Source organism: Gaeumannomyces tritici (genome assembly GCF_000145635.1).
Source record: "Gaeumannomyces tritici R3-111a-1 unplaced genomic scaffold supercont2.6, whole genome shotgun sequence".
NCBI classification, from domain to species: domain Eukaryota; kingdom Fungi; phylum Ascomycota; class Sordariomycetes; order Magnaporthales; family Magnaporthaceae; genus Gaeumannomyces; species Gaeumannomyces tritici.
Window position 1 is genome coordinate 2,930,959 of NW_008804550.1, and position 10,155 is coordinate 2,941,113.

Sequence of the window (10,155 nt, forward strand, 5' to 3'; positions counted from 1 at the left end):
CAATGCCCGTCATGTTGCCTCGGCAGATCTCAAATGTGCGTTGAACCCTCGCCTTGGACTCAACCCTGACAATGAGCCTCCACGGTGGAGACGCTAGCTGTTGAAGACGCTGGAGCTGGAGCTGAATCCCCGTTTTTTGTGCAATTCGTCGACCCAACAGCGTCCGAGCGCCGTGAAAATTACACTGGCGGCCCTGCTTGGCGATGGAGTGCGATCGTGTGTCCCAGGAAGCATTGCACGATGCCCGGGAAAAAAACCGGACTGCAAATGTTTTTCCCCACCCAAACTCTACCTCTCCCAACACAATTGCACCAGCACCAAAACCGAACAATATGCCCGCGCACCACTCTACACCGAAAAGAATACGCGTTCAAGGGATTTGTAATTATCTTGATGCAAAAGGCACTACTTATAGCCACAATGATGTTTTTCGCTTTGCCGGATCATAGATGCAGAGGGCAAAATGACTGCAGATTGAGTGGGCTACTTTTTTGTGGTGCTGGGGAATAAATTTTGCAGTCCGGTTTTTTTTCTGGGGGTCGTGCATTGATCGGTATACCCACCTCCACCTACCGATATAGGGTCTCCACGATGCTCCACGATGCTCCACGATGGATGTCCAGGGTTAACGAGGGGGAGCACCGGGTCTGGGCGTGCAAACATGGCGGCTCGCTCGCATCCATCACAGCGTCTTCATTCCTTTATATGCAGCCCGCGGCGTCGCCTCGGTGCTCTGTTCTGTTTTCTTGGTGTCGCCGGCCATCCATTTGAGCTACTCGAGACATCTTCATCTCAGGCTTCCTTCACATCCACAAGCCCAGGCGTACCGCCCACGTTTTGTTCCGTTCCCAAAACAAACGGCAATCCGCAAGCATGCGCTCCGCACTCATCTCCTCGGTACTCGCCGCCCTGGCGCTGCCTCGGGGGCTCCTGGCCGCGCCGTCCACGCCCGCCGTCGTCGAGGCTCTGTCTTTCACGCCTCCTCACAGCACCAACAGCTCTCTCGAGGCTAGGCAGAACACCATCGACCTAAACAACATGAAGTATGCCATCGAGTTCGCTAAGGCCGCTTACTGCAACAATGACGCGAGCCAGGTCGGCACCAAGGTGACGTGCGGTAATAACGCATGCCCCAGTCTTGGCTTGGCCAACATCGTCAACTATGCCCACCTCAAGTATGTCCTTTCTGCCCCACTTGTTTTTCCCATATATTTCTTCGCCTTGATAGTGGCAGTTCGCTAACTCTCATATCCAACATTAGTACCGACATCAACATCAGGATGGACGGCCTTGTTATGGTTGACCACAGTTAACGCGTCATTGTCCTTGCCTTTATGGGGTCTAAGACGGTCCAGTCGTATCTAAATGAGTGCGTAAACCTTCTCAGCCCTTTCCAGGCCCCATTGGGACGCCCCTGAGCGCCATCTCGAAGTGAGGCTATATTCTAACCCAATTTACTTGCTGTGCAGGATCGATTTCACCACGGCCGAGGCTGATGACCTTTGCAGGGGGTGCAAGATCAGCTATGGTTACCGCAAGGCCTGGACTCAAACCCAGGGCGCCATCTTCAACGCCATTAACCGTGCCCGGGCTCAATTCCCCGGCTACTACGTCATCTGCACCGGCCACAGCGCCGGCGGCGCACTGGCCACCATCTCGGCCGCCTATCTGCGCCGCGCCGGCATTGTTGCCGACATTTTCTCATTCGGCTCCCCCCGGCTCGGGAACAACGACTTTGCCAACTTTGTCTCGGCCCAGTCGCCTAACCAGGGCCGCAACTACCGCGTCACTCACTACGACGACCCGGTCCCCTCGCTCCCGGCCTCGCTCTTCGGCCTCGCCCACATCGCCCCCGAGTTTTGGCTCTCGAGGAAGGACGCCTCCACCATGGACTACCCTCTGAACGAGATTCAGATGTGCTGGGGCATCAAGCCTTCAGGCTGCCGGGCCAGCAAGGGCCTCAGCCTAAACTTCGACGCCCACAGCTTTTACTTCGGCAAAGTCTCGGCCTGCTACCGTGGCTGATGCACATGTCCATATGTTGCACTTTGGAGCCCCTGGACATGACCTGCTCGGCGCTTCTGGTTGTTTGGATTTACGACGCTATGACTGATGGTTATACCATCACCTTGACATATACACATTAGGCGCCAGGGGTGCTGTCTGCAATAGAGAAAGACGACCACCTCAGCATAATATATAAATTTTATTTGGCTAACATTTTTCATTATGGTTTGCGGTGCTTTCATTGCATGTTTACGCGTAAGGGAGTAACTGTAAGCGCTAACTACTTGCTTTAACGGAATGGTAAAAGCTTTAACGGGAGTAAAAAGTAGCGTTTAAATACTTTTTAAAACAAATTACCATTTCCTGAAGAAGCTTCTGCCTCCCCGACTTCGCGACGGGAGAACGCCATTAGCTACAACAAATTTAACATTAAATTTAAATTCCTCGCCCCCGGCTCGCTACCGGACGTATGTCCGCGCGCGAGCGCGCCTCCGGCGCGGCTGCTGGCGGCGCCAGTAGCCCCGTAAGCGACGGAACGGTTACCAACCGCTTTAAAGCCAGCAATAGCACCATTATAACTAACGCTTTTAACCCTTTTTTAACGCGCGTTAGCATTGCAAATTTAAAAAACCAATTAATTAAAAAATTAAAGCTTTTTGTACTTTTTGGTAATATCGAATTAATATTTAAAATTGTGGAAAAATAAATTAAAATTATAATAAACGCGTTAAAAACGCGAACCCGTAACCTTTGCAATTGCATATTTAATTAATTTTGCATTATAAAAAACGAAATTATTGTTAAAATACGCAACGTTTAAAAATAAATTATTAATTACGTTTTAATTTTAATCGTTAAATTATTGCAAAGCGGTTAAACCGGCGGTTACCCGCTTACGATTCGGCTTTACGCGTTCTTTAATACCGCCCCCCCCCCCCCCCCGGGCCTTTTTTAACCGTTATACAAAAAATAACGATTTATTCGATTTAAAATTGCTAACAAAACGCAAACGAAACGGTTTTTTGCTAAAAGCAACAAAAATAAAAAAAATCCCTAAATAAAAGGAATACAAGCAAATTACGAAAGTTCCGCAATAAAAAAATAATAAGTTTTTTTAAACCGGCCTTTACGATAAACCGTTGTTTTACTAATCCAAATTTTGCTTTTTTCAGCTTTAATAAAATTAAAAAAACGTTTAAACCCCGAATTGCTAATAATTAATAGCATTTAACAATTTTATAATTATTATTACCATTATTTACTTTAACTTTGCTTCCGATTTTAACGCTTTTGTTTTACTTTTGCTTTAACCGTTAACGTTTTAACCAACCCGGTTTGAACCCGCATCGAATTCGTTCGATTTTTTAGCAACTAAAATTATTTTTAATTTTAACCAACCAACCAATAACAATAATAACAATTTATAAAAATAATAAGCATATTATATTAAAATATAAAAAAAGGAAAAAAAAGCAATTTTTTTATAGCAATAAATAATACGATATTATAGCCATTTAAAAACCGGAACGCAACCGGTACGAAAACTTTTCGAACCCGTACGGTTGTAATTACGAATTAATTTATTATTAAAAATCCAATTTTAACGCAACACTTTACGTGCATAGCCGTTTTGCTTTAAAATTGTAAACCGTTTGGTGCGGTTACAATTAAGCTTTAATTATAATTATTACGTTAAAAAGCTTATTTAAAATTTATTCGATATATTTACCAAATTTTAAAATAAAACCTAATTAAGCAATATTTTTTATTATAATTGCTATTTATTTAATTTAAAAATATACAATTTTTACAAATAATTTTAACCTTTATTATTTAATTTAAAATTTATACAATAAATGTAACGCAAAAAGCGAAACCTTTTTAAAGCTAATACGCTGCAAACGTTTTATATTAACAACGTTATACGGGAAAATTATAAAAACGAAACGAAAAAAACGAAATAGCACAATCGATTAGGTTTAAACATTAAACCAATTTGTAATAAAATATTTAAAATAAAATATGTTACAAAGTAAACAGTATATACTGTCGTAAGGAAGCCTTAAGCATAAATATTAAATGCTTAAGGCATTGGAAAAGCGGTTCCCCTGCCTGAAAGCGTGTAACGCTTCCAGGCGTTAAGAGGGAAGCTTAATAAGCAAGGAAAACAGGGAGTTACGTGTATATAAAGGGCAAAGGCCCTTACGGGACCCTGCACTTTAAATCCTTTTTTTTTAAAGCATATTAACCGGAATAGCCTTATACCGTGCTTATCCTTTATATTTGCAACAGTTATAAGCCCGGCGACTTTTAAACCCTTTAACGTAAAGTAAAAGGCTTAGCAGTACGGATTTATTCCCTTTTTATTATTTTTATTAAATCGTTTCCAAACGCGCTTTTCCAAGCGCGTTTATTTTTTTTTCCCTTTTCGCGATTTTTTTACGGAAAGATTTTTACGCTTTTAAAATTTCTTTTAACAAAGTTTTTTTTGCCGAAGCAAGTTCCGTTATTAATTCCAAACGTTGCCAAAAACCTTTATTAAATTTTACTTTTTTAACTTTTACGTTTTTACGCTTTTAAAGCTTTTAACCCTTTATCTTTTACCGCTTTACTTTTACGAGCTTCCGGTTGCTACTAATTATAAATGGTACGGATAACAATTTTTTCGTAATAGCGTTGTTTAAAAATTAAAAGCAATGGTTTACGTAATTTACGGCGCTTTGTTAAAACGCATTAATTTTAAAGATTTAAAACCAGGTTAACCTTAATTTAAAATTCCCGAACGACGTGCAAGCCAACGAAACCCTAAATTTTAACTTTTTTGCAGCAAAAGCCCGGGCCGAGCACGTTAAAAACCATAAATTTAAACGCTTGGTTTGGCAAACAATCCTTTCGACCGAAAAAAAAGGCTTATTTAAAGGCTTGGCAAAGCAAAAGCAAAGCCACGCGAAAATTTAATCCTAAACCTTTCCAAGCCCTTTCGGTTTTTACCAAAGGTAATTTTAAAGCCAAGCACAAAAAAGCGCTTAAAGCAAAAAATACCGCAAGCAAAACCGTTTCGAAAAAAATTACAACCCTTTCCAAATGGATTAACTTTTTTGTAAACTTTATTGCGCTTGCAAACGCGCAGCTAAAAGCTTAAGCCAATAATTACGTTACTTTTCGTAGCATTATTATTTGCTTAAAAGCGCTTTACGCTTCCATTTCCATAATGGAAATTTAAATAATCTTTTAAAAGTACCGCAATACGCTTAAAAAGGCCGCTAGCATTATAAATATTAACCAATGGTTTTCGAAATTCCAAGCGATTTTTATTTAAACCAAAATTAAAAACGTTTTTAAAATACAAAGTTTTACGCTTATGCTTAACTTTTTTAAGCATATGGAGCGCTTTAACCCTTTTTAAACAAAACGTTACCGTTAAAAAGTAATTACGGGCAATTTTACGGGAAAAATGAATATTTTGGTTATTAAATTTTTAACGATTCTTTTTTAGCACCGCATTAATAATTCGGGCATTAAAAAAAAATTCGCGTTTTTAACCTTTAAGGGCGTATTTAAAAATAAAAATAAAAAAGCTAAAAGCATTTAGCAAAATAACGCAATAACGTATAAATGCCCGGTTTGCATTTAAAACCATTCCTAAAAGCCGGAAAATTGCTAAAAGCTCGTTTACGTGCTTACCGGCAATTCCAAACGCTTTTGCAACAAACCAAATAACGAAAAGTGCAAAAAAATTAAAAAGTTTTTAAAAAAAACCGTTAAAAATTATTTAAAAAATCCTTCCTTTTTAAAAGCAAATTTAAAAATTCCGTTTGGGGGAAGCAAACCGAAAGCGCGTTAAATTTTAATCCCCGAATTTTAAAAAAAAATGGGATTTAAACGCGGCCGTGCTTAAAGTGCTTTTGCTTTAAAGCTTTTTTTTGGCTTTTAATATTATAAAAAACATTTATTTCGAAAATACGCTATTCGATAATTGCGGTTCGCTTTATATTGTTAACGATAAAAAGCGTTTTAACGAAAAGTTATTCCAATCGTTAAACGGTATTAAAACGGTTTAATGCGGCATTTAATACTTTCCAATTTTGGAACGAAGTATTCGTACGCTTTTTAGCTTTTTGGACGAAAGCGGAAACTTTAAGCTTTATAACGTTGCTTTGGTAAAAGGCTTTTATATTAATATTATTTCGAAAGCTTATTTAAACGCCAAAAAGGTATAATTTTGCGGGAAAAACGCAATTTTGCGCATTAAAAAAGTTATTAACGGGAAAGTAATTAAACGCTTTTAGCGCAAAAATAACGTAATGTTTTATAAATACAAACCTATTGCTATTTATTTTATATTAATTACGTTGCAATTTTTCCCAAAAAATACGGTTTTAGCTTTTGCAATTAAAGAATTTTTACGCCGCAAGCGTGCTACGCATACGTAGCGTCCATTTTCGAATTTTACGAAACCGCAAAAAAATACCGCTAATTTTTGGCATTTGCGCAATGGTTATTTGGGATTACAAGCGTTAAAAGCTTTCGTTTAAAACGCCCGGAACGTTAAAATTAAAGGATTTAAACGGATTAAATGCAAAGCATGCGCAATAATTTATGCTATAGCCGTCGTTTCCAAGCGCTTTATAAAAAGGGCTATGCGCCTTTTTTGGAAGGTTTGGTTTAATTTATTTAATTACTTTAAATCGAAATTAAGGATAAATTGGGTTTTGCTGTTAATGGATAAATACAGCGGCAAAACTTGGAGCTTTACAATTTTAAACAAAAAAAACCAACGGTTATTAAAATTTTAAAGGAATAAAAAGCGTGGGTAAAAAAACAATACAAATTGCTTATTGCTATTTTTAAATACGACTAAAAAAAGTCCATTATATTTGTAAAAGGGTTTTTGGAGTACGAAAAATAGGCTTAAATTAAAAGCATCGTTATCGAAACTTTACCGTTATACATTTACGAACTTAACGGAATAATTAAACGCACGGGATAAAACGTTATTACAAAAAAAATACGCATGCGCGAAAGCGCAGGACTTTTTAAGCATTTATGGCCGGAAGCGGTTTACGTTACCGTTTGGTTAAAAAATATAAATTTTTTACCGTTAAAAAGCATGCGCGTTTTTAACGATATCCTTTTAAATTGGTTTTAAAAGTGGTTTCGGCATTACGCCCCGGAGCTTTTTACGGGTTTAATAACCGATTTAAAACCGGATTAAAACGGCATTTACGCTTACGGGTATAAAGCTTATCCTTTAAACGTAAAAAGGTTTTACAACGCGAATTTTAAGCATTTTAAAATTAACTTTCGTGCCGGGGTTGGATATTTAATGGGTTACCAAGCCTTTAATATTACCGGATTTAGGTTCCGTTAAAAAAAGTAATAATTACAAAAAACGTTAAATTTAATAAAAAAAGCTTTTTTAAAAGCAAATAAAAAAAAACCCGATTAACGTGGTTACTTACAATTTGCTAATTAAATACGACAAAACGGAAAACCCGCTTGCAACCCAAAAAGGAATTGCTAATGCGCTGGGGCTTTTTTAACCGAAAAAGCTTTAAGCACCCACTTTCGTTACCAAATATTAAGGTTAAAAATTGGGGGTAAAAAAGCCAGGTTTTATTGTAACCACAAAAGCTAAAGCCGCAAAGGATTCGGCCAACGGGCCGGATCCAAACGCGCATAAATTTTTAATTCCAAATGCTTTAAAAAATGGCCATAAAGCAAAGCAAATGCGTAATACGGGCTTCCCACGTATGGGCAATTCGTATTACGGCTTTATACGGCCCGGAAAAAGCGATAGCTTTCCGCCGGTAAGGGGTGGAAATAACGACAAGCCCAAAAAACAATTTTTAAAACCGTTAAAGCTAGCTTTACTTTACAAAGCAATAAACCGGTTTTTGCTTACCCCAAAACCGGATATACCAGTTGCAATTACAAGCGGCACTTTTGCAACGCCTTTAATCGCGATACTAAAAGCGTTTAAAGCTTTTAAAGGTTTGTTTAAAGCAAATTTAAACAAGCAAAAAGCGCCGCTTTCCTTTTTTTTTCCGGTTAAAAAGGGCAAAAGCCAACCCCGCAAAGGAACGGGCCCTTTGCTTTCGCTTAAAGCCTTTTTTTTTAACGCGCTTTTACCGGATTTACCAATAACTACGTTTAAAGCAATTCGCGCCGTAACGCGGGCGGCCGCAAAAGGAAAAAAAAAAAAAAAAGAAAAAAGGAAAAGCAAATAACGCAATAACTTTAACAACGCCATTTTTTATTACGGCTTAGCGATAGCGTTTAACGCTTCCAAACCGGAAATTAAAAACGTTGCTTTTAAAACAAATTTAATAAACGAAAATTAGCAAGCTTTTTTCGATACGTATTTATTTAATTAATAAACGGTAATTAAAAAAAATAATTTTAGCCATTGCCCGGTTTACGAAATAATTGTAATTGCCGTAACGAAAACATTAAAATGCAATAGCCTTTAAAAAAATAAACGGTTGCACCGAAACGAATTACAACAAATTCCGAAATCCTAACAAAAGCTTAATACGCACCCGCATAAAAAAGAATTTAAATAATTTGCTTTTGGGAAAATTAACAAATTATTAAAAAAAAGAATTTGGAAAAAATTTTTAAAAAACCTATTTGGTAATAAAGCTATTAACATTATTTAAATATTTATTTACAAATTTAACGAAAACGGTTACGTTACGGATTATAAATCCCGCGCGGTAATTAAAAATAATTAATAACCCAACGGTTTAAAAAAAATTTACGCTATTACGCTTGCAGCTAAAAATTTTAAAATTATAATAACAATTATAGCTTATTTTAATTTCGAAACGCATTAAATTAACGTTAGCAAAGCTTTTTTTTACGCAAAAATTAGCGATAACCATATACCCATTTACGTAAAGTTCCTTTTTGGGTATTACCGAAAAAAGTTTGTAGCACGGTTTAAAAAAGCCTTGTACGGGCTACGAAATTTACCGAAATTATAATATTTAGCTTTCGAAAAAACCTTTAAAAAGCTAAAGCTTACCCCGTTAACAAAAAAGCTTTATTTATTTATAAGCACAAAACGTAAGGTTTTTTTTTTTTATACGTTAACGATATAATTATTTTTAACCGTGCTACGAATTTAAAAATGGCAACGAAAATGTTAAACGGTTTTAAAAAAAAGTACAAAATAAAAAAAGGATTATTTAAAATTTTCCTTAAAATTTAAATTGTAAAAAACAGGAAAGTACGAATAATAACTTTGCATTACGACTTTTACATCGACAAAATCGTTAATACCTTTAACTTTAAGAACAAAAGCGTAAAGCGCTTCCCGTTGCTTAGCCAAACGCTTAAAAAAAAATTTGGGGATAGCGATACCCGCCAAGGTTTTGGCCATGCAAAAAAAAGTCGGGTTTATACTTTATACGGCCATTACTATCCGTTTAAACGTTGCTTTTGCAAGCGCAAAACTTTCCAAATACCTTACAAACCCAAATAAAAAGCATTTAAAAACGGCAAACCATACCTTTTTGTATTTAAAAAGGTTAAAATTTTATTGCATCCGGTTAAGGAACGTTCCAAAATCCAACCATTTGCTTTTTGCTTTAAACGCTTTTTTCGCTAACGATAAAAAAACGAAAAGGTTATTTAAAAAATACGTTATGTTTTTATTCGGAAAGCCCGTAACGTAAAAAGCAGGGAAATAAGCTACCATTATAACGTTTACTATAAAAGCAAAGCTTTTGGCGCTTATAAAGCTGGAAAAAAAAATTATCGCTATGCAAAGGCTTTTCCAAAATTTGCGCTTGGAAATTAATACTTTTTAAAAACTTTATTGTAACAATATACAAACGATCCAATTGGTAATCGAAAAAAGCACCCGCATTAATACGGCTTTAAAGCACGTGGATATTATAAATATGTGGTTACGTTAAAAGTACCAAAAAAGAACGTTCGACGTAATATATTTTAAAACCGCTTTTATGCCAGCAAACGGGCTTACCAAAAACTTCCCGCTTTACAAATTTAAAACATTTAAAGCTATTTTAAAGTTATACAATTCCTTTAAAAACGGGTTGGCAAATTTAACACGCAGCCAAAAACTTTAAAATAAATACCAAAAACGTGTAACGTTTGCATAAAGGCATAACGCAAATT

At 36.8% G+C, this 10,155-nt stretch overlaps 2 protein-coding genes across 2 annotated transcripts; one reads left to right on the forward strand and one right to left on the reverse strand.

Annotated features, from left to right (window-relative positions):
• Positions 1-873: 873 nt before the first annotated feature.
• On the forward strand, positions 874-2,025 carry GGTG_11350 (hypothetical protein; the record flags this gene model as incomplete). The annotated part of the gene is made up of 2 exons (XM_009229236.1): positions 874-1,175; positions 1,470-2,025. 2 exons carry the CDS (start codon positions 874-876, stop codon positions 2,023-2,025), a joined length of 858 nt encoding a protein of 285 aa, XP_009227500.1.
• A 3,184-nt stretch (positions 2,026-5,209) lies between these two features.
• Positions 5,210-5,647, reverse strand: GGTG_11351 (hypothetical protein; the record flags this gene model as incomplete). Its single annotated transcript, XM_009229237.1, has 2 exons — positions 5,210-5,397; positions 5,551-5,647. Coding segments are annotated over 2 exons (285 nt in total), but the record flags the coding sequence as incomplete, so codon positions are not given.
• Positions 5,648-10,155: the final 4,508 nt, after the last annotated feature.